Source organism: Canis lupus, chromosome 11 (genome assembly GCF_003254725.2).
Source record: "Canis lupus dingo isolate Sandy chromosome 11, ASM325472v2, whole genome shotgun sequence".
In the NCBI taxonomy this organism is placed as follows: Eukaryota; Metazoa; Chordata; class Mammalia; order Carnivora; family Canidae; genus Canis; species Canis lupus.
Window position 1 is genome coordinate 24,718,256 of NC_064253.1, and position 21,097 is coordinate 24,739,352.

General features: G+C 42.6%; 1 protein-coding gene across 4 annotated transcripts in view; it reads right to left on the reverse strand.

Annotated features, from left to right (window-relative positions):
- The window catches only part of KLHL3 (kelch like family member 3), a 112,825-nt gene that overhangs the window by 32,606 nt on the left and 59,122 nt on the right, over nucleotides 1-21,097 (reverse strand). For 3 of the 4 annotated variants that reach the window (XM_025433018.3, XM_025433019.3, XM_049091819.1), the window contains exons 7-8: nucleotides 7,332-7,448; nucleotides 3,382-3,531 (exon numbers count right to left, since the gene is read on the reverse strand). In XM_025433018.3, coding sequence (XP_025288803.1) covers nucleotides 3,382-3,531; nucleotides 7,332-7,448 — 267 coding nt within the window. The remainder of the gene's footprint in view (nucleotides 1-3,381; nucleotides 3,532-7,331; nucleotides 7,449-21,097) is intronic. The other variant, XM_049091820.1, reaches the window with a different exon arrangement.

A 21,097-nucleotide genomic window follows, 5' to 3' on the forward strand; every position in this document is an offset into this window, starting at 1 on the left:
AAGCAGGTTGGACAAGAGAACCTTGAATCATTCAAGGATTAAAGTTGAGGGAACAATGAGGCTAAGAGCCATGATGTCCTTTTTAAAATTCCTTCAATAGATTCACAAGAAGTCTTGGTTCTTGTTGCCTGCAGAAGTCTGTATGCCCAAGAATCTAAACATTTTCATTCTGAAAATAGTGGTTCCTAAGGAGTAGAGATGACAGCAGGACAACATTGGCGCCTCCTGAAAGAGGGGTAGACTCTTCTCAACCACAGATTCATCATCTGGAAAGGGAGGCATGGTCTCAGCAGGCTAGGTCAGGACTCAGGCAAAAAAATGGCTTTGATTTTTAAAAGTGTCTTCTTGAGATAGGATGTGTGGTAAAGGCTAGATGCAGAGTCTAGAAAGGGAAAGGTCACTGGGTATGGCTTCCACACAAAGCAACTGAGCCAGCTCTGCGCCATTTCCTCAGCTCCAGAACACACTCCCCAGGAAAAGATGTCAGTAACCTGATGTAAGATAAGAGCCTCCTTTTCCAAAGAGAGAAGTCACAAAGACATGCAACAATGCCAGCTAAGAACCTGGGATGGAAGAAGCCTCCTCCACATAGAACAGCACTGCACCTTAGAAGCAGTATTCTCAAGACTTCAATATTCAAGCTTAAGGAAATTTCGGTCATAATAAAGGTGGTATTCAGATTAATGAAGGGGGAAGATTAATAAAATAACTTTGAGGCAACTGGCTCATCATTTGTCATACAAATGAAGCTGGATTCCTACCCTCACCCCTTACACCAAAATAAATTCTAAGTGCATCAAAGATTCGAATGTGAAACAGAATTCACTAAAGTACTTGAAGAAAACATGGGAGTCTTTTTTTAAAACATGTCTAAGCAAGATGTAAAACCTAAACTATAAAGCAAAAGACATCAATATGACTAACTTAAAATTGTTTTGGGGGATTCAGAAAAAAAAGTTATAGAAAAGGTTAGAGGCAAAATGCAAATTAAGAAAAAATATTGGAAATACATACAAAGGCCTCACCTCTTTAAAGTAAAAATAGCCCTTAAAAAACATTTATAAAAAACATACAACCCAGGGACACCTGGGTGGCTCAGTGGTTGAGCATCTGCCTTCACCTCAAGGCATGACCCTGTAGTCCCAGGATGAGTCCCACATCGGGCTCCCCGCAGGAAGCCTGCTTCTCCCTCTGCCTGTGTCTCTACCTCTCTTTCTCTCTGTCTCTCATGAATAAATAAACAAAATCTTAAAAAAAAAAAAAATACAGCCCAATAGAAAAACAGGCAAACGACATGATAGAAAATTCCCCAAAAAAGAATTAACAGAGACCATAATCATAGGAAACCCACACCATTCTCACTCATAATGAAAGAAATGCAAACTAAAACAACATGCCATCTTTGAAAGGTTAAAACAGAAATGTTTACTATATAAAAAGTGGAAATTATTAGAAGGTTCATACATAGAGGACAGTTAAATAAATAATGATACATAAATATAATTAAATACCATGTACCTATTGTAATTTAAATGTTGATTTCACCCATACTGATAACGATGAAAGCAGTCTGCTTTGAGTAGGGGATAGAAATGACTTTAATTCATGCAGCAAGATTCCATTTATCTAAAAGGGCACATTTTTATCTCTACGAATAGGCACGCAGAGATAGGTCAGGAAGAGCATTCACCAAGGGAAGAGCAATGACTGCTCCTGGGTGGAGGAGTTTCAGGGGAGTTTTACTCTCTTTTTCAAAAATACAATACCTTTTTAAATAGTCTACAATGAGCATATATTTCTATAATTGAAGTTATATTCAGTTTGAAAAATATTAAGTAGTTTCAATGCAATACTTCAGTAAAATAAAAGTCTCAACATGCAGTAAGGCAAATGGCCAGCCGGACCCAGGCCCTTGACCTGTGGCTGCCCCTTCTAACCTGCACAAGGCAACAGGAAGCAGACAGGTAGGTATATACCCTCAGGTTTACAAAGATGAAGCCAGGGACAGGATGGGATGGGTTCACCCAGGTTGGAGGGTGAGAAATATACAATTCAAACCCTGGTTCTACTCCATTAGCTGTGTTGACCTTAGGCAAGTCACTTAATCTCTCTGACCTCCAGTTTCCTCTGTGTAGAATAGGATACCTGTCTCCACCATAAAGGGCTTTTAGGAGGATTACGAAAGATGTGCGTGTGAGGCCTGCGGCCTACTGCTTGGCAAAGAAGCAGCACTCAATAAGTGTCAGTAGCCTGTATTAGCTGGGATATTTGTAACCTTTGTTCACATTGCACTCACTAAATTCTCCATGACCCAGAGTCACAGAGCGGAGTGGAGAGAGGAAAACCACAGACCTCAGAGAATCCAAACATGTGGTCTTAGACAAAATGCTCTTCTAACGCTTTGAAAACCTTGGAAGCTGCAGACAAGGAGCATGGCAGCCAGCCACAAAGAGGAAGAGGAGGATAAATCGAAGGCCTAACATAATTCCCTGGTGCTGCCTTGCTGTGTAGTCAATGAGTCAACACAACTCACTCCACCCTGCTTGCCTTTCCTCTTGGGGTGGCTGGGGCCTTTCCTGAGATGTCCGTATGTTAGGATCCTAGAGAGCCTACTGGGATGCCAAACTGGGAAGGACTTTAATAGAGACAGCCAGGACAGGACCTTTCATTCTGCAGATGAAGGACTGGATGACCAGTAAGGGGAAGGGCCTTGCAAGGAACCAAAGTGGCCAGTGTGTATCTGGTTGCCCTAACTGTTCTGTAGGGCTCTGCAGTGAGAGAAAGAACCAGACTAGAACTATTCTGATTCAAATAAGCCTAGAAAGAGGAGTGTTAGGACCATCACTAAGTCAAGGACCACCCAGCCATTCCTTTGTTTCCAAAAGAAATAGAACTCAGACCAAAGGGGATCCCTGGGTGGCTAAACGGTATCGCGCCTGCCTTTGGCCCAGGGCGTGATCCTGGAGTCCCGGGATCGAGTCCCGCGTCAGGCTCCCTGCATGGAGCCTGCTTCTCCGTCTGCCTGTGTCTCTGCCTCTCTCTCTCTCTCTCTCTCTCTCTCTCTCTATCATAAATAAATAAAAATAAATCTTTAAAAAAAAAAAAGAACTCAGACCAAAGAAGGAGGAGAGAAGAAAGAGCTCTGAGTTATTCTCAAAACTCCCTAGTGACTCCGGAGGTTACTGGAAATTCTTTGAAAAGAAAGACCCTAAAAGAGAGAGGTACCAGCAGATTCAAAAGGAACCAGTAGACTCCATCACTTAGGTCGTAAATGCCACCAAGCAGGGTAACCATGGGTGAGGAAAGACTTGGAGGCAGGAGTGGAAGGCCACTGGCCCAGAACACAGTCCCATCTGCTGCATTGACTGGGCTGGGGCTTACCTTGGGCAGGCTAACTGGAGTCCTGGGCTTGGTCCTTGGGTTCTTAATCAAGAGCCTCTGATCCAGAGGGAGCAGATGGTATTTCATGGCCTCAATGAGGAAGTCCTTACAGGTGTTGTTATTCTTTATCAAAGCTTCTTCTTCAACTGTCTGGAGGAAATAATCCACAGGTGATCCAGAAGCAGAGCTCAGCCGCATTTCCCAATCTGCCTCCTCAGGCTGGATCATTTCTGTTTTCCCACACCCCTTTATTCCCCGGCCACATCATCTCAGACTCCAAATGAAAGATCACAGACTTAAAACTTAGTGCTTACCTCCTGCATTTCAAGAGCACAGTGGAGGTGATTAAGTTCCGGCATCAAACAGACCGGGATATAACCTGTGTTTGTTTGTTAGTTCATAGGCTTAAGCGCAATTATGCAAAACAAAGACAATTAGTTGTCCTGAAGGCTTGATCTCATGTTCCTCCTAGTTTGAGTGCCTTTAATGTTTAGGGCAAATGATCGCACATTTGAGAGGAGAAGGAGAGAAAGAGGAAGAGAGCAGGATCCATGAGCCAACCTCTGGAGGCATAGAGTAAAACAAGGTGACAATCAGGAAGAATTCATAACCATTTTCTTATAGTGAAAGCCTCAGGGGTAAAACTGGCCAATGAGATGCTCTATAATCAAGTGGTGATATCAGAGAAGAAAGAATGTCCTGCACCCACTGACTTCATCTTGGACCCTATCTAAGCTGGAACTGTGGCTTCTTCACATACTCCAAAGCTATGGACCCAAGCAGATGCTCAGCAAATATAAGCCAAAAGATGTCATGAGCAAGACCAAGGGTGAAACCATGCTGGTGCTCTGATTCTCAAATCCTGTCCTTTGGCCTATGTCACATTGCTATGCGGTATATCTGTAAGGGGTAGTGTGGTCTTCGGAGGCCCCTTCACATTTTCTTTGCTGGAGTGTTTAGGAGCTAGCAGCAGAGATAGATTCCATTCAACAGCTAACAGAGATTGAATGTCTCATGGTTGGACAGCCCAGTGCTACACTCTGGGAAGAAAAAGATGAACAAGACAAAGGTTCTGACCTTGAAGCACTCAAATCCAGTTAGAGGAGGAGAAGGGCCTCCCCATCTCAACTACCTTGGCCCTCAAGCTGGTTACGCACAAGGCATGATTGAGCCTCACCTGTAACTAGGAATGGAGATGTGGCCGGGCCATCACCTGCTGGGAAGACATTAAGTAGGAAAAGAAGGATTGGCATGACAGGGCCCCTGTCACCACTGGGCACCTCCTTCCCCAGAAGTGACGCCCAGGAATACTCCATTTTGGGGGAAGGTTTCCCCACTTGCCCCACCACCACTGATGGACTGACCCAGGTTGAGACAAATTATAAGCCTTTAGGTCAGTTAAAAAAATTAAAACAGGCGAGAGAGGTTCTCTTTCTTTTTTTTAAGATTTTATTTATTTGAGAAAGAGGGAGAGAGAGAGATAGAGCATGAACATGGGCAGGAGTAGAGGAGGAGAGAGAGAGAGACAAGCAGACTCTTCACTAAGCACAGAGCCTGATGCAGGGCTCCATCACATGACCCTGAGATCATGACCTGAGCCAAAACCAAGAGGCAGACACTCAACCAACTGAGCCACCCAAGCGCCCCAAGAAAGGATATCTTCAAAAACTTGGATGGAAGGTGAAATGCATAAACAGCTACTTCTCCCAAAGAACACGTTCAGCTTGAATGAAAATTTCCTCCAGGGAGTTAATACTTCACCATGTAAAGTTTCAAGTTGGGGTGATAAGAAAGTTTAAGAATGGATATAGTGATGGTTGTACAGCATGATGAATACAATTAGTACACTGAATGAACTGCAGACTTAAAAATGGTCAAAATGGTAAAGTTTATGTTATATATACATAATCACAACTTAAAAAATTTAAATATAGCCTATTACACACTTCTTCAATATTTCAAAATATTTAATAAAGCCTAATAAACATTAGTGGTTAAAAAACAAACAAAAACGCCTTCCCCAGAAATAAGTGCTGGTACAGGTCTGCCCAGGGCTTTCCCTGTGTCCTCAACCAAGATCAGCCACCCCTAGCAGGCTGTACTAGTTTGAAACTTCAAAGTTAAATAAGTATTAATGAAACATCCTCTTCCAGAGATGTTCTGAAAAGAGCCCTTTGAAAAGAGGGGTAGAAGGGTCATGCCCACTACCTCTGACCTCCTTCTCCTCCAGATATAAACCCTACTTTGCCATAATAACTTAAGAACTAGTATCTTTAAGTTTCAGTTGTGGACACCTGATTGAGGTTATGACTAAGGGTCTCTAAGGCCTCTTTAGTTTTCCCCAGAAACCAGGTCCACAGATTGCCCTTCCTGTGGAGTGATGCTGTGCTGGAGGCCAGACGTCCGCCTCCACCTTTGGTCCATTTCCCACAGGACAGTAGGAGGTTTGATTCTGACACTGGGAGCTCAGGCCAGTTCAGTCCCTCTGCTTAGAGAACCTTTTCTACAGGAAGGAGACGCTGCCACTAGGGGGCAGTGGTACCATCCAAACCATAAAACGCCGGGCACAAAGAAGGGCTTGTAAGCCCTTGCCCCAGCACCTGAGAATAGGACTGGACTGAGGCTCAGAGGTTCAGGGATCATCTCATTGGTCCATTAGACTTATGGTCAACAGGGTCACAAGCCGATGATTTTACAAGTGTTTGTGAGGATACAATGTTCTCCCGCTACTCCCAATAGTATCCATGATTGTCAAGACGGTAGTAGTATCAGCCAGCATTCGCTCACAGTGTTGCAGCCTTTATATAGATTATCTCATTCTACACCCAAACAATCCTATAAGAGCAGGTGCTGTTTTTACGAGATGAGAAGACAGAGGTTGAGAAAGGTTGAACACTTGCCCAGTGTTAGATGGCTGGGAAGTGACAGAGCTGGGCCACTGGGTTGCTGAACCATCTCTCTTCTTCTCACCTCACACCTTCCATTCCTTTCAGAAACTTCTTGGAAATAGATGAGTATTGGCCTGCTGCCTTGCTGTTTTGTTTTGTTCCTATATTTAAGTTTTGCCCTCTGCCTACTTAGAAGAGTATCTATAGCCAATGGATAAACAGACAGTATTAAAGGTGACAGCCTGCTTAGTGGAAGGCAGGTGCTTCAGGGTCAACAGACTTGAATTTGAATCCTGACACTGCCTTCTACTGCCAAATAATCCTCCGCCTCCATAAACCCCAAGGCCTAGACTTGTAAAAAGAGGGTTGTCTTTGCTTCAGAGAGTTGTAATAAGGATTAAATATGTGGCATCACACTAGCACCTCGTAATTCTTAACTTTTCTTTACTTCCTCAGAGGAAGCAATATGTATGCTAGGCACCTGTGAGGAGCTGGTTTTTACCTAATCCTGAATAGAGCTCTAAGTTGGTTAGCACAAAGGTAAAGAGAACACAGAAACATGGAAATGACTTATTCTTGCTTAGCTCCCCTACAGTAAAAGTGGCTAACTTCCAGTGAGCATCTAATATGCTCAGCTCCATGCTAAACATCTGTCTTGCATATTTACAACTCCTTTGGTCCTCACAACAATCCTGATGGGGCTCTACTATCATATTTCTTCTATCAAAGAAGAAACTAAGACTTGAAGAAGTTAAATAAAAACTCAAAGCTAACAAGTAGTGGAGTAGGAACTAAACCCTAAGTGTCTTATTCTCAAACCTCACATTACCATCTAATAGAACATTGTATGTCAACTATACTTTAATAATAAAAATGTAAAAATATAAAAATAAAAACCCTTACACTACCATGCTTCACACTTAAGCCACTGGGTTGGTGCTCTCAACTCATGCAAAAGACCCATAAAACTCCTCAACTACCCCATACAACCAGGGCTGCCTGCTGCTATTCCCAGAGGCCTGGGGGAGCAGGAAAGCAATTTGTTCTTCATACAGCACTCACCTGGACCAGGTAATCCCTAGGTAAGAGAGGGAGACGAACATGTTCCATCAGTTTTGCCATGTGTTCTAAACGGGTTTCTTTCTCATAATTGATCCATGAAATCACAGCTTCAAATACCTATAAAGAAAATCAACACAGGTAACTGAAGCAGAGATAAGAGCTTTCAAAGAGTTTCCTCAGCCTGAAAAAAAATGTCCAACGTCCAAATCATTCACGAAGGTGGTTAACCTAAGATTCAATAGTTACAATTAAAAAAATGGAAAGATTTTGTCTGTTAGCAGACATCAGAGTAATAGATCACATACACACACATACACACAGGTTATAATAAACCTGCTACCCCAAATAGAGACTCACCGAGGTTCACTGCAAAATAAAAATCAGGTCTCATGGTTATTTAAAGATAGAAATACAGAACAGGAACTCTGAATCAAATTTTATAAAGACTGCTCAGGAAGACCAGAAGCCTTGGGGGGGGGAAGGCTACCATGCTCCTCACGTAAATCCCTCTCCTTGTTTATCTCCTAAGTGCAGTTAGTGCAGAATCAAGACAATAATATCATCTGCCAAAAGCTGGCTGTAAAATGGTGAGTGTGTCAACAAATGACAGAGAGTTTCCTGTCAAAAATTTCTCCTTGGTTTAACCTCTCCCTTGAGGAGAGATTTCATTTGTCTACAAATGAAAATCAGGCTCGGAACCAAGAAGGAGGCTCTCTGGTTTGGATGTGCACCATGCTCAAGAAGAAGTCCAAAATCACACTCTACATGCTACCATATTCACATAGACAGACAAAATCCAATGTTGATAAGGCTGCAGGGATACCAGCACTAGTTCTGGAAATTTAATTAACACAGATCTTTAAGAGGGGAGGGAAGAATCTGCCAATATCAATCAAGTATTTCAACGTGCATACTCTTTGAGAAATATCACTTCTAGGACCTAGTCTACAAAAAATACTCACAAAAGTGCTGTTCACAAAAGAATATGTGTTCCAGGATGTTTGCTGCAGCATTTTGGTAACAAAATAAAAAGGAAGCAACTTAAAGCTCAATAAAGGAGAAATTATTTAACTAGTATACATAGTACGGGATATTTTCAACTGGCAAAAATAATAAAATGCCTTCTTGTGCCAGAACCCAAAAAAGTGCTCAAAGATTAAGATGCACACATCAAATGGATACAGAGCCAACAAATGGGGCTTTCATTGCCAATATTTGGGACAAAACATCAAAGAGAACAAGAAAGAAATCAGATTAGTCTTGGTGAAGTGGGATGGGGAATGACTGGGAAGGCGCCAAAGGGAACTTTTTGGGGGAATGGATATGTTCTATATCTGGACAGGGTGGGATTTACATGTACATATGCATTTGTGAAAACTAATTAGGCTGTATGCGTAGTATCTGTACATTTCACTGTGCATAAGTCATAACTCAATTTAAAACATTCTCAGAAAAAAGAAAACATTCTCAGAAAAAAGAAAACATTCTCAGAGAAAAGAAAAACATAGTAATGGATCATAATACAATGAACAAAAAAGAACCCATGAATCCATAAGGATACTTTTAAAAGTGTGGGAAGGTTGGGGCTCCTGGTGGCTCAGTGGGTTAAGCATTTGCCTTTGGCTCAGGTCATGACCCCAGGGTCCTGGGATCGAGCCCCAGGTCGGGCTCCCTGCTCAGGGGGAGTCTGCTTCTCCTTCTCCCTTTGTGTGTGCTCTCTCTCTCTCTCAAATAAATAATAAATAAAATCTTAAAAAAATAAATGTGGGAAGGGATCTTCTTCACAGACCAAATGCCAACCAATAAAAGTAGAAAGAATGACAGAAAAACATCATTTTGCAACCATCAATATAATAACTGATTGAACAAAGTTCACCAGTATATGCTCAAATCACTGCGTGAAAAATTGTTGGGGAACAAGATACAGTTTTCAAAGCATCACCTCTCAGATTACTTATGAAATACATGGCAGGGGAGTGGGCAGCCTCTAAATGGGAAAATCTGACAGATATCACTGAACAAGTGACCTAAGTTAGCACCACCAATAACAGGACAAACTTATCTTCCTGACTGTGACATAATGGGAAGGACACAGCATCCTCTAGTTTCTTCCTAAAATGTTTCACTTGAATCTTACAGTGAGGAAACAGACAACTCCATGTTTGGAACATTCTGTAAGACAGCTGGCCTGAATTCTCCAAAACCACTAATATTATAAAAAGAAAGAAAGAAAAAGACAGAGAGTTTTAGATTAAGGGGATTTAGAGACATGGGAACTGAATGCAATGCGTGATCCTTGATTGAATCGTGGATTTAAAAGAAATAGCCATAAAGGACTCTTTTGAGACTGTCAGAAAATTTGAATGCTATGTATTAGCTCATATCATTGTATTAGTGTTAAATTTCTTTGGTGTGATCATGGTTTTATGGTTTTAAAAGATAATTTCCTTGTTCTTAGGAGGTACATACTCAAATGCTAGGGGTGAAATGTTATGATGTCTGCAACTTACTGTCAAATGGCTCAGCAAAATAAAAGATTAAATATGTAAAGAGAGAGAAAATAAGACAAATGAAGCAAAATGTTAACTGGTCAATCTAGGTTAAGAGCATATGAATGTGCATGCCTTCAAGCTTTAATATAGGTTTGAGATTTTTCAAAATGAACAGCAGAGGGGAGAGGAAAAGAAATTTTAAGGGAAAAGGATAAATATGACAACTAAATTTACAATATGGCATAAAGTTGAAAACTCCCAGGGGTAGAAAAAATCTCTAATTTTTCTAACCCTGCATATATTTTTGTGTGTATCGATATGTTAATAATGCTTTCGCCCTTATTTCCTAAATATAAACTTAAGTCAGGCTGGGTATACTCAAAACAGGCAAAGAATCAATCAGAAAGGGAAGGGAGGAGAAATGAATGGAATGGAAGAGAGAGGAGCAGCCTCTGTGTATAGTTTGTAAAAAAAAAGTTTGTATAGTTTGTTAAAAAATCTCAGCTCTGTAAAAAATAACCCCTATGTACACAAATATAAACATACACACACCATAGAAATCCTCCTTCTCCAGTTCATTTTTTAAGATTATTTGCTCTCACAGAGCTTTATCCCTCACCCTCACAGCACTGGTTTGCGAGTGACTATGTGCTGCTCCAAGTAGATGTCCACATCCCTAAGAACAGGGCCTTGTCTTACTTAATAGCAAATAATACATACTCTAATATTTTTTGAATGAACGAATGGACCACACGAGTTCAGAATAAGCAATGCAAGGAGGCAGTGGAAGCTGTCCAGGCTGGAGCAAGGAGCAGAGCTGGGGGGGAAGAGGACTGATATCAGAGGCCAAAGGAAACTGGAGACCATGCTGGATTCGCTGGTGAGCAACCACAGTCCCATCCTGCCTCGACACGCGGTTATCCAACAGTCTTCTGCTCCTCATTACACTGCGAGCTCTTGCAAGGTCAGAAGTGTCCCTCCTCAATACACAACCCCCACTGCCCAGCACAATGCCGGACACAGAGCAGGTGGCCAGCTGACAAAGCTCTGCTCAAGGATGAACCACGAAGTCCTTGAGGAGGTGGGATTTCCTGACAATGCCCTTTCCCGTCAACCAGCTTGGTCTTCATTATAAAAGCTAAAAAGCAAGCCGAGTCTAATGAAGTCGATATTTAACTTATCTTTATTTTTGGCGTGACTTGTCTGACTGGTTCCATTTAGTTGCACTGTTTACCTACTGGGCTGTGAAAGCCACAGCACTCAGCAACAACGGTGACCTTCTGGGTAGCTAGAGCAAGCCATGTGTTTTTCTCATTGAGACTCCATGTTAAGAAAATAAACAAGCAAATAAACTTTCAACTAGCTTTGGTGTTTAAATGTGCCTAAAATCATTCCCACAGCCCCTCCTGTTAAGGGACCAGCCAATGCAAGGGGGCAACGAGTAGTAATAGCAGGAGCCGGTATTTACCGTGTGCCAGGCCCTGCACCACCCTTTGTGGACACTGTCGCCCTGGACTCCCGTGAGAGCCCAATGAACAGATACTCGTAACCCTTGTTAAGTGCCTCGCCCAAGCCCAGGGCCACAAAGCAGCAGAGCTGGGGTTCACACAGACTCCAGGGCCAGCACTCGTGCTCTTATCCACTGTTCTCAGCCGCCTGTTACAGGCCCACAGCAGCGGCTGGTAGACTACAGCCCACAGGCCACATTCAGCCTGCCACCTGTTTTCATAAATGAAATTTTACTGGAACACAGCCATACTCACTCGTTTATACATACTGTCTGTGGCTTTCACACTGCAACAGCACAGTTGAATTGAGACTCTATGGCCCAGAAAGCCTAAAATATTTATTATCTGGTGTTTTATAGGAAGAGGGTCTCAACTCCTAGTCTATGAAATCTAAGCAGAAGCCCTGTAGCTTCAATCACAGGACAGCGTGATGTGTACTCAGATGAAAACACTTTTTATGGATCCCACGATGAAATCAGCTGCCACAAGGCATGCTTAGGGTTTTACTTTTAAACAAAGAAAAGAGCATAACTTCCTTACTGCTTCATATTCCAAAGCCAATCTCTTGAGGGCTACAAGGTTGCTAGGTGGAAAAAGGATAGAGAAAATCGAATTTCATAGTTCTTGGCTCCCCATGCTTCCGATGTAAGCACAAGCCTTAGCCGGAACACCAGATGAAGGTGAACCCCCTACACCACCTCTCTGGTGAGGCAGGCAGCCAGGCACACTGTACCTGGACCTGTGAATAGAATGGGGAGCACTGGGGCATTGGCAACTGCTTTCAAAATGTGTTCTGAAAATCAAGAAGGGGACTTCAGTTAAAAATAGGCAGGGCAGTGACATGGCAAGGGAAAAGGTCCAGTTGAGGATGATTCAGAGCAAAGCACAGGATGGAGGAAAAGAAGCCAATTTTGACAAGATCAGGGAAAAAAACTAGTTTTTTTTCCAAAACATGGACTTAATTTGTTAAAGATTTGAGAAATGCTGATTTTAAGAACAGCAGACACTGTACTATGCATTTTACATGCATGATGCCATTTAACTCACCCAAAAATCCTGTGAAATACATATCATTGTTCACATTTTATAGATGTGAAACAACCTCAGAGAGCTTACTATCCAAGGTCATACTGCCAGGAAGTAGTGGATCTGGGATGTGAACCCACCTCTAACTCCAAAACCCAAGTTCTAACATTGTGCAATATTACATCTCAGAGGCACAATAAGCTGGAAAACCTGGGCAGCCCAATGACTTGGGAAACTACATTCCAACAACCATAATCATAATTAAACACACACACACACACACACATACACATGTGCTCTTAGGACATTCCCCTGCTAGATACTCTTCCTTCCCAGGGATTGAGCCAATAGCATCCAAGCATTCACTGCCAGGATTTTTTTTTAAGATTTTATTTATTCATGAGAAACACAGAGAGAGAGAGGCAGAGACACAGGCAGAGGGAGACTCCATGCAGGGAACCCAATGTGGGACTCGATCCCAGGTCTCCAGGATCAGGCCCTGGGCCGAAGGTGGTGCTAAACTGCTGAGCCACCAGGGCTGCCCACTGCCAGGATTTTCAATCAAGAAGACAGCACTACTAGAAAAGAATGCTTGTCATTTCTTAAACTGAAGCTTAGCAGGACTTTTGTGAATCATACTCCTGCTTTCTGTCCTATGCCCACACAAGGGACTGTTGGGAACAGTGAGGTACTGGATGGAGCTGGAGCTCATTGTGCAAGTTCCTTCCCATCTTGGTGTTTAGTGACATTACACTGGTAGTTTGAAATCAGCCTTGATGGAAGTATTTACACCATGGAAATTAGCAAATGAATCAGCAAACAAATCAGGGCTTTCAGAAGTTTTTTTGCAGAGCCAGTTGTTAAATATTTACTAGCATAACACTGGCTGGGAGATTTCCTGGTCTGAAGGCTCCCCCGACTATAGAAAACCTACTCAGCTGCACTCATCTTTCTGACAGTCCCATCATCCTAAGATTTTATAGGGCACTTAACAGCTCCTTTGTGTAGTTGCTTCATCTCAGACTCACAAGAGCCCTGGGAAGCAGCCAGAGTCACTCATATAAGAGAAAAGCAAGGCAGACAGTGGGGAAATGGTCTGCCCAAACATTATGCAGCTAATTGGTAATAGAGCTGAAACGAGAACCACTGGCTTTCATTCCACTCTATGTCCGTAACACATTTCATTCATAGTTTGTAACTCTATATTTATTTCTGTACATATTTGATAAAACCTATTTATTTCTGTATATTTTTAATAAAATCTGTCTCCCTCATGTGACTTTAAGTTCCACAAAGGCAGGGATCTTATGTTGATCTGTTCACCAATGTCTCTCATGTGAATAACATGCTATCAGCCACATAGTACTCAATAAATATATACTGAGAAAATGAATAAGTTAGTCAAAGTGAGAATGATTGAGTGTATGGTTCTCCTCCTAGGACAGCATATTGCCAAATATGTGACTTCATATAAACAACAAAAGTGATGACAAAACTAAAACGGTGGTATTGCCTTGCTGGGAATTGTTCAGCCTTCCGCTGCTGCCTATGTAGGATAAAGACACCCAGTCTGATTCTGTGAAGGAGAAGGACTGAAGCACCATGGTTTGAGAGGAATGCCTGCAAGCTGAAAGACTATTTCAAGGCACTAATCCTACAAATGAATGGAGTGTGACACAGGGATTGAGAATGCCTTGCAGTCAATATGGCAGATGGAGCAGAGTTGGAAGGAATCTTCCCCTACAGCTCCAAACACGTAAAAAGTGACATATTAGCAAAAAATAAAGCTTTGAGTCGTAGTAAAAAGAAAGAGGGAAGTGCCTGGGTGCTTTAAATGAGAAGGAAAGCAAGTCTGACAGCTGAATGGAAGCTAAGGCCATTACTAGGTAGAATGGCGTCTGGATCAGGAAGCTGGTGTCTTATCAGGGAGAATGTCTATGCCACAGGCTCCCCGTGGACAGCATTATTCACCTGCCGTCCCATATACTGGGACTAGACAAACTCCATCCATCTGCGAGGGAAAGGCGGGGGAGGGGAGCTCACCATCTCCTGGAGGCAGGGAAGTTAAAAACCATATCTTCATGAAATCAGAACCCCAGGCTCACACCACATACAGATCTGGGTTCTGATGTGACATTATCCAGATAGCGCAGAGGATACTCAAGACAAAAAGGAATATAGAAACAGTTTCTAAACCAGTAAACCTGCCCTAGAGTGCCCTAGGGCACTTCCACAGCCCAGGGCAACCCAGACTCCCATGGACAAAACATCTTCTGAAGATGGTCTCATAATCAAAAATTATATATCACTAATGGAAAGAACTGCAAAAAAAGGAAAATCAACAGGTAAAATAAATGACAGAATATTTAGGGCAACCAAAGAAAATCAGCCTCCATCATGTGGTCCTCAGAATATCAGGGGCAGCAGACATTCTATAGTAAAAGAGGTTCTGGGAGTAAATGAGCCTGGAGCATGTATCATACATACATACCCCCACATCTCCTTGAGCCATTTATAAAGCTCATTAACATATAAAAGCTCTGACGACCTTCAGTTTCTTAACCTGGTTCCCATGTTTAGCCACTGTCTCCTAAATGTGTCGGACTTGAGAGTATCTCATAAACACTGAAGCTTTATGGCACACAGTGGAGTAAATACTGACCTACAGAAAAAAAAAGTCCTCACCCCCCAACCTATTCCATTTCCAGCCTCTTCTCCCACCACCCCTACCAAAGACCCTGGGCTCTCATCACATTGCTTACCACTCCCCCAAGTAAAATAAGGTATTCCAAACTTCTACGTCTATAGTCCTATGATCCCTTCAACCATGATGGCTTTCCAAAATCCTCTTATTCTCTGATTTTTAGCTCAAATATTCCCTTTTTTTATGAGGTCTTCCCCACCTAACAATAAAATACTCGAGAGTGCTTTCCTTGAACTTTGACTACAGGCAACTACTTCTCTCAGCCACATAAGGATATGCTTTGTATCCAGACTGCGAGCTCTTAATGGTCCTGAGTGTCACTCACTTCCGTCTCCCCGTCAGGGTGTGCGCATGTGTTCATAGAGAGCAGGGGCCTGGCAGGCAGATGCAGTTAGCTTCATATTACAAAGCTATTTATTGTCAAAGCACATTAGTTTCCTCCTCTGCAAAATGGGGACAATAATCTCTGACTTGGGACTTTGTGTAGAAAGAGAAATGATCTGCCGAATAGCATGCTGGGCAAAAGAAATCACATGCAAAGCATACACAGCCCAGCATTTCATTTATGTAAGGTTAAAAAGCTGGCAAAACTAATCCATGAGAAGTTAGAATGGGTAGTTATGCTTCTTGGGGTGGGAGGCAGTGATGGGAAAAGGGTTCTATTTCTTGATGTATGTGCTAGGTAGGAGGGTATTTCACTTTGCAGAAAGTTGACCTGCACACTTTTTATTTGTTCATGTCCCTGTGAACTTACTTCAATACAAATGTCACTTTGGGGGGGGAAAATGATGTATGAAATGTACTGGAGAATGGTGGCCAATCAAGGGAGATTTTTGGTCATAGTGCTGTGCTATTCTGCTCCTAGATGCTTACCGAATTGCACTTTCCAAAGGAGGATAGTAAAAGGAGTAATGCTGTGACCAGGGACCAGGCCAGATGGCTGTTTGCAAGCTGAAAAGCTGGCAACTCTGACTACTGACCTCATAGTAAGGTGGGGCTTCCAACAGCTCAGGCAAGGCAGCAGGATGCACCTGCTCAATCACTGGATGATACCTGGGCAGCAAGCACTCAAATCTAAACCAGTAGCCAAGGAGCTCCAGCCAGCATCCTCCACCTATCACTGGCTGGAAAGGCTAAGAGTTCAGACAGGAGGGCATGCAATATCAATGATTCTGGGAGACAAGGACCCAATCCCTTTCAGAAGATACCAGTATTTGGCTTCTAATTACAGGCTTAGGAGGCAACAGCACATTAAATATGTAATCTTACAGAAAGTAAGCGGTAGTGCTCATTATAACACACACCTGACACTATAATTTTTTAAGAGACCTAACCAATGTCTTCCTGACCTGTATCTAAACTGTGGGCCATTTCCCCATTACTACTCACTCTGAAAACTTCAACAGTGTTTCAAAAGAAGGGCACAGAATTCTTGAGTAGTAGAAACATAAATACCAGCTAAGAAAGCAAAGATTCAGAAGTCTATTAACCAGCAATTCAGTGGCAAACCTGCACTACAACTTGAGAGTCATCACTCTTCTCCTTAGAGTGGGTCTGTCCTGGAGGGTTGCTTAGTCTGCCCACCCCTGGGTCACAGAAGCTGTCCATGGTGAGAGCCAAACTCTGGGTCTCAAAGATGAACACACTAAACAGACAATCTGCTCACAGGCAGAGCTGTGACCCAAGACACCTCCTCTGTGGAAGAAACAGGAGAATGTGAAGGGCTTACTCTGGTGTGCCTCTGCTCTACCATTGGGAAGGGGAGATGGTCAGGGGTCATAGGGGGGAGGGGTCCTACCCAAAGGACTCATGATTCTGTAACTCCTCCCAGGTCCTTTTGTCCTCCCCTCAAATAACAGGAATTTTAAAACTGAAACTACACAAAGGAAAAACAGGAGAGAAAATGGCAGGGATCCATGTCTCCTCTGACCTCTAGTTCCCACTTTTGTCCTTATTCTCTGGAAAAATGTGAAAATTTATTCCCATAACCTCAGCTGGCTCGGGACAGCGTCCAGCACCAGGCTGCCCATTCACTCCCTCAGGGCATATCTGTTCAGCACCCTCCACAGAACCACTAGGGACTTTGTGTCAGGGACTGTGCATGACACAAAGATGGTGAAGGCACCCTCGTATCCTTAAAGAGCTTGCGGCTAGTGGAGAACATAAGGCCTGGGCAATGGCAAGTGGTGTTGGAGGAAGATCAGTATCTGAGCCCTGGGAGAAGTCCTGATGGGGCCAAGAGGGCTGAGAACGTTGGGGAACAAGAGGCTACTCCCAATTTGCCCGTGCTAGGCACCAGGCTGAGGTCACACAACCATCCAGACTAACTCAGGCTCTAGAAAATGCCTCATTTGTCCCCTTGAGAAATGCCCCCAGTCAACAGTGAGCAGTAGTAAGAATAGCAGAAGTATAGTGGCAGTAATAATAGCAGCAATAATCATATCCTACAGGAATGAACACTTCCTGGGGGCTAAGGACTTTTTACGTGTCATCTGATTTCATCCTCAGAACAACTCCATAAGATAGATATACTCTACTCTCATTATCCACCTTTTACATATGAGAAAACTAAGATGTAGAGAAGTTCTCTTATTCATTCAATAAATTGGTTTTTTTTAATGTGTCTACCATGAACCTGTTACCAATACCACTCTGACCATAAGTGACCATAAGACAGAAAAATCCATGACTGTATATGGTGCATACTTTCTAGTGTGAGACAGATAACTGGCCCAAAGTCACTCAGCCCAGTAAAGCAGTGGACACTGTATTGGAACTCAGCCACTCCACACACAGAACCTCTACTTTCAAACTCCTTGACAAGCAAACTGCCTGGGCCTAGCCACAGCCACAGCCACTTATAATCCTCATTACTAAAATACCATATTTCCTCCCTGTTAAGATGCTTGGCTTTTTCACATTTTAATATCTGAAATCTGGCTGCATTTTTTAATATATGTTGAAAGAAATCTGTGGGCTTTAGGAAATGAAGTCATAATGAAGCTGATTTGCCGTTCAAGTATGGATTTAGCTGAATATATATACGATTATTTGTGCAGTTTAGTTTTCTGCAGATTTTGTTTTTTGTATTTCGTTTTGTTTTTAATGTAGGCTCCACACTCAGCGTGAAGCCCAATGAAGGGCTTGAACTCATGACCCTGAGATTGAAACCCAAGCTAAGATCAAGATCAAATGCTTAACTGACTGAGCCACCCAGGTGCCCCAGCAAATATTAACATTAAATGAAGTTCAATTTTGGCTTAAATTAAGATCCCTGATATTACTTCAAATATATTCCAATAAATTCACTACAATGCAATATTGAAAGAAAAGGCTATTGCACATACAAGAGATTGATTACCTGTTATGAAATATAACTAAGGGAAGTGGAAATCACCAAATCTCTTGGAACATATCACAGAATTTTCAAAGCCTAAAGAGCTAGCAGCCAAGCAACAAACATCTAATTGTGAAAAGCTTCCAGCAATTTGTAATCAATTAAGGGGAAATAAAACTAGAAATAGAAAACTCAGGCCAAACCCCACTGTTCTTTGATAAGCCTCAAAATTATACTGTCAATCTTAGCAGTGCCAGGCTGGCTCAGCTGGTAGAGCATGTGACTCTTGATCTTGGGGTTGTGAGTTAAAGCATGGGTTCAGAGGTTACTTAAAAATACAGCTTTAAAAAAAAGAAAACTATATACTGCCAATCTTAAAGGTATCAAAGGGATCAAGATCATCAGTAATCTACTTTATGGAAAGCACCACATAACTCTGAAGTTACAAATAATTTGAACGTGAAAAATACCTACATTCTAAACACCAATTACACATAGCAAGCAACTCCTGTGTAAGCATATGAATGAATGAGAGCCACTAAAGACCATGTCCTAAGCATGTAGATTTAATATCAGACTTCTTTGCTTATGGAAAGATGCAATAACTCCATGGCTTATTCTCCATTATCAGCAGCAAAACTGATACCATTTACCATTGTCAGTGGTGCCTCAAAACAGAGGAGTATGGTAATGACAATGACAGCTGCCATTTATTACCACCTGCTGAACACTACATTTGATTTTTCACACCCAGTATCTGTGATCCTCCTAACTCTATAAGGGAGGTACTCTTAGTATGCCCATATTACATGGAAGAAAATGAAGGATCAAAGAGACCAGTGACTTCTGAAAACCACGGAGCCAGTAAGCATTAAGTCCAGCATGGAAACAGGCCTTCCTGAGTTCAAAGCCCCAGTGGTTTCCAGAGCACAAAAACGCCTCTCCCTACTACTAACAACCTGCCTCCACCACCACCCTGACACAGCAAGCACAGATAAGCCTTCACCTGAAGAATGCTTACTATGATCTCAGAGTGGGATGGGCCAGCAGGAGTTAAAGGTAGCAGGGCTTCCCACCTCAACCCAAATACCCACAAAGTTGATGCAAATCATGCTGCTTATACAGCTTTTTACATTTCTTCAGACTATACCTGAGGACACACTCAAGCAGGGCCCAAACTGGCCAACAGTACCAACAACTGCAGGGTCAACCAACTAACTAGTTCATTCTTTCAAATTGTGCCAATTTGGTAGCACAATCCAGAGGAGACATTAAACAGGCTTGACAAGAAGTGAGCAAGTCTTTGCTGCTGAGGCCGGGAAAGGAAGGGGCCCATGGCCTAGCCAGAGGCATTCTTTATCCCGTAGGTGATATCTCACATCAGTTAATGGAAGAAGGAGGCTCTTTGGGCCTAAGGGACAATCCAGCTTGTTGGGCCAGTCACCTTCTGGAAATCCCTCTGAATTCTTGGGGCAACCCATGATTCCAATCAACAACTGCTTTACTTCTTCTTTTTTTTTTTTTCAACTGCTTTACTTCTTGATCAAACTTTTGCAGGACGACAGGCAGGGGCTTGTGATTCCACCCTATTCTCTAGATATGTGGCTTTGGACACTCATCTCCAATGTAAGAACCTTCTCAAAGGCTTTTCCTTAAATATTTCCTCAGAAAAGGACTTCAAGCTTGTACACTATGAGTGGACTAAGACAATCGAAGAAGCACTTATTGAGCATCTCTGAGGATGCAGAGAATAACAAGATGTGGCTGCTACCAACAGGGAACTCTCAGTTGAATGGAGGAGGTAGAATGGGATCAAAACTAACTGCAATAGAAAGCAGAACAAGGTGATTTATCCTAGAACACAGAGGAGAAAGGAATAAATTCCAGATGCATGATCAATAAACAACTCAGCTAACACTGAATGAGCACCTTCTAAGTACCAGGTATGACACCAGGCATTTTACACACTTTATCCCATTTAACTGTATCCCACAACTACCCTGTGGAATATGCCCTATTACTATCCTCACCTTATACATGAGGGAACAGATGAAGAAGCAATCTATCTCACCCAAGGTCACCAACTAATTTGTAAATACTAGAGATGAGATTTGGACCCTACTGGCCAACACCAAAGTTTTTGTTATTTTTCAGCATAGTAGATGACATGTCTTGGAGTACAGAAGTTCTTCCTGGTAGAAGGGGAATAGGAACTGGTTTAGAATTCAACCAGGTGGAGCTGGAAGGGAAGGATAATCCAAGCAGGAATCAGCAAAAAGGAAGACCTAGAGGTAGGACAGATCAGCACTCACGGGTCGGCTAAAGCAGTGGGCAGAAGTCAAGCCAACAGCACCAAAGAAGTGGTATGTAGTCAGTGAGGTAGGGAACTAGGTATCAGGAGACCCAGTTCTAGTTTCGCCATGGCCACTCACTGTGTGACCTTCAGTAGATCCTATCACTCCTCCGGGCCTCAGTTTCCTCAACAGTAGAAGTTCCAATCCCCTATTAGAATAGATGTTCCCCAAAGGTCGGCTCTGGCTTAAATGCTCAACGATACTCACAGAAGGCCATGTGGGACAGTGGCTAAGACCAGGTGACAGGTAGACCATAGCTCTGCAGTGACCAGCTGAGTGACCTCAGACAAGCTAATTAACTCCTCCAAGTTACTTTTCCTCATCTGTAATGTGGGGACAAGAGCC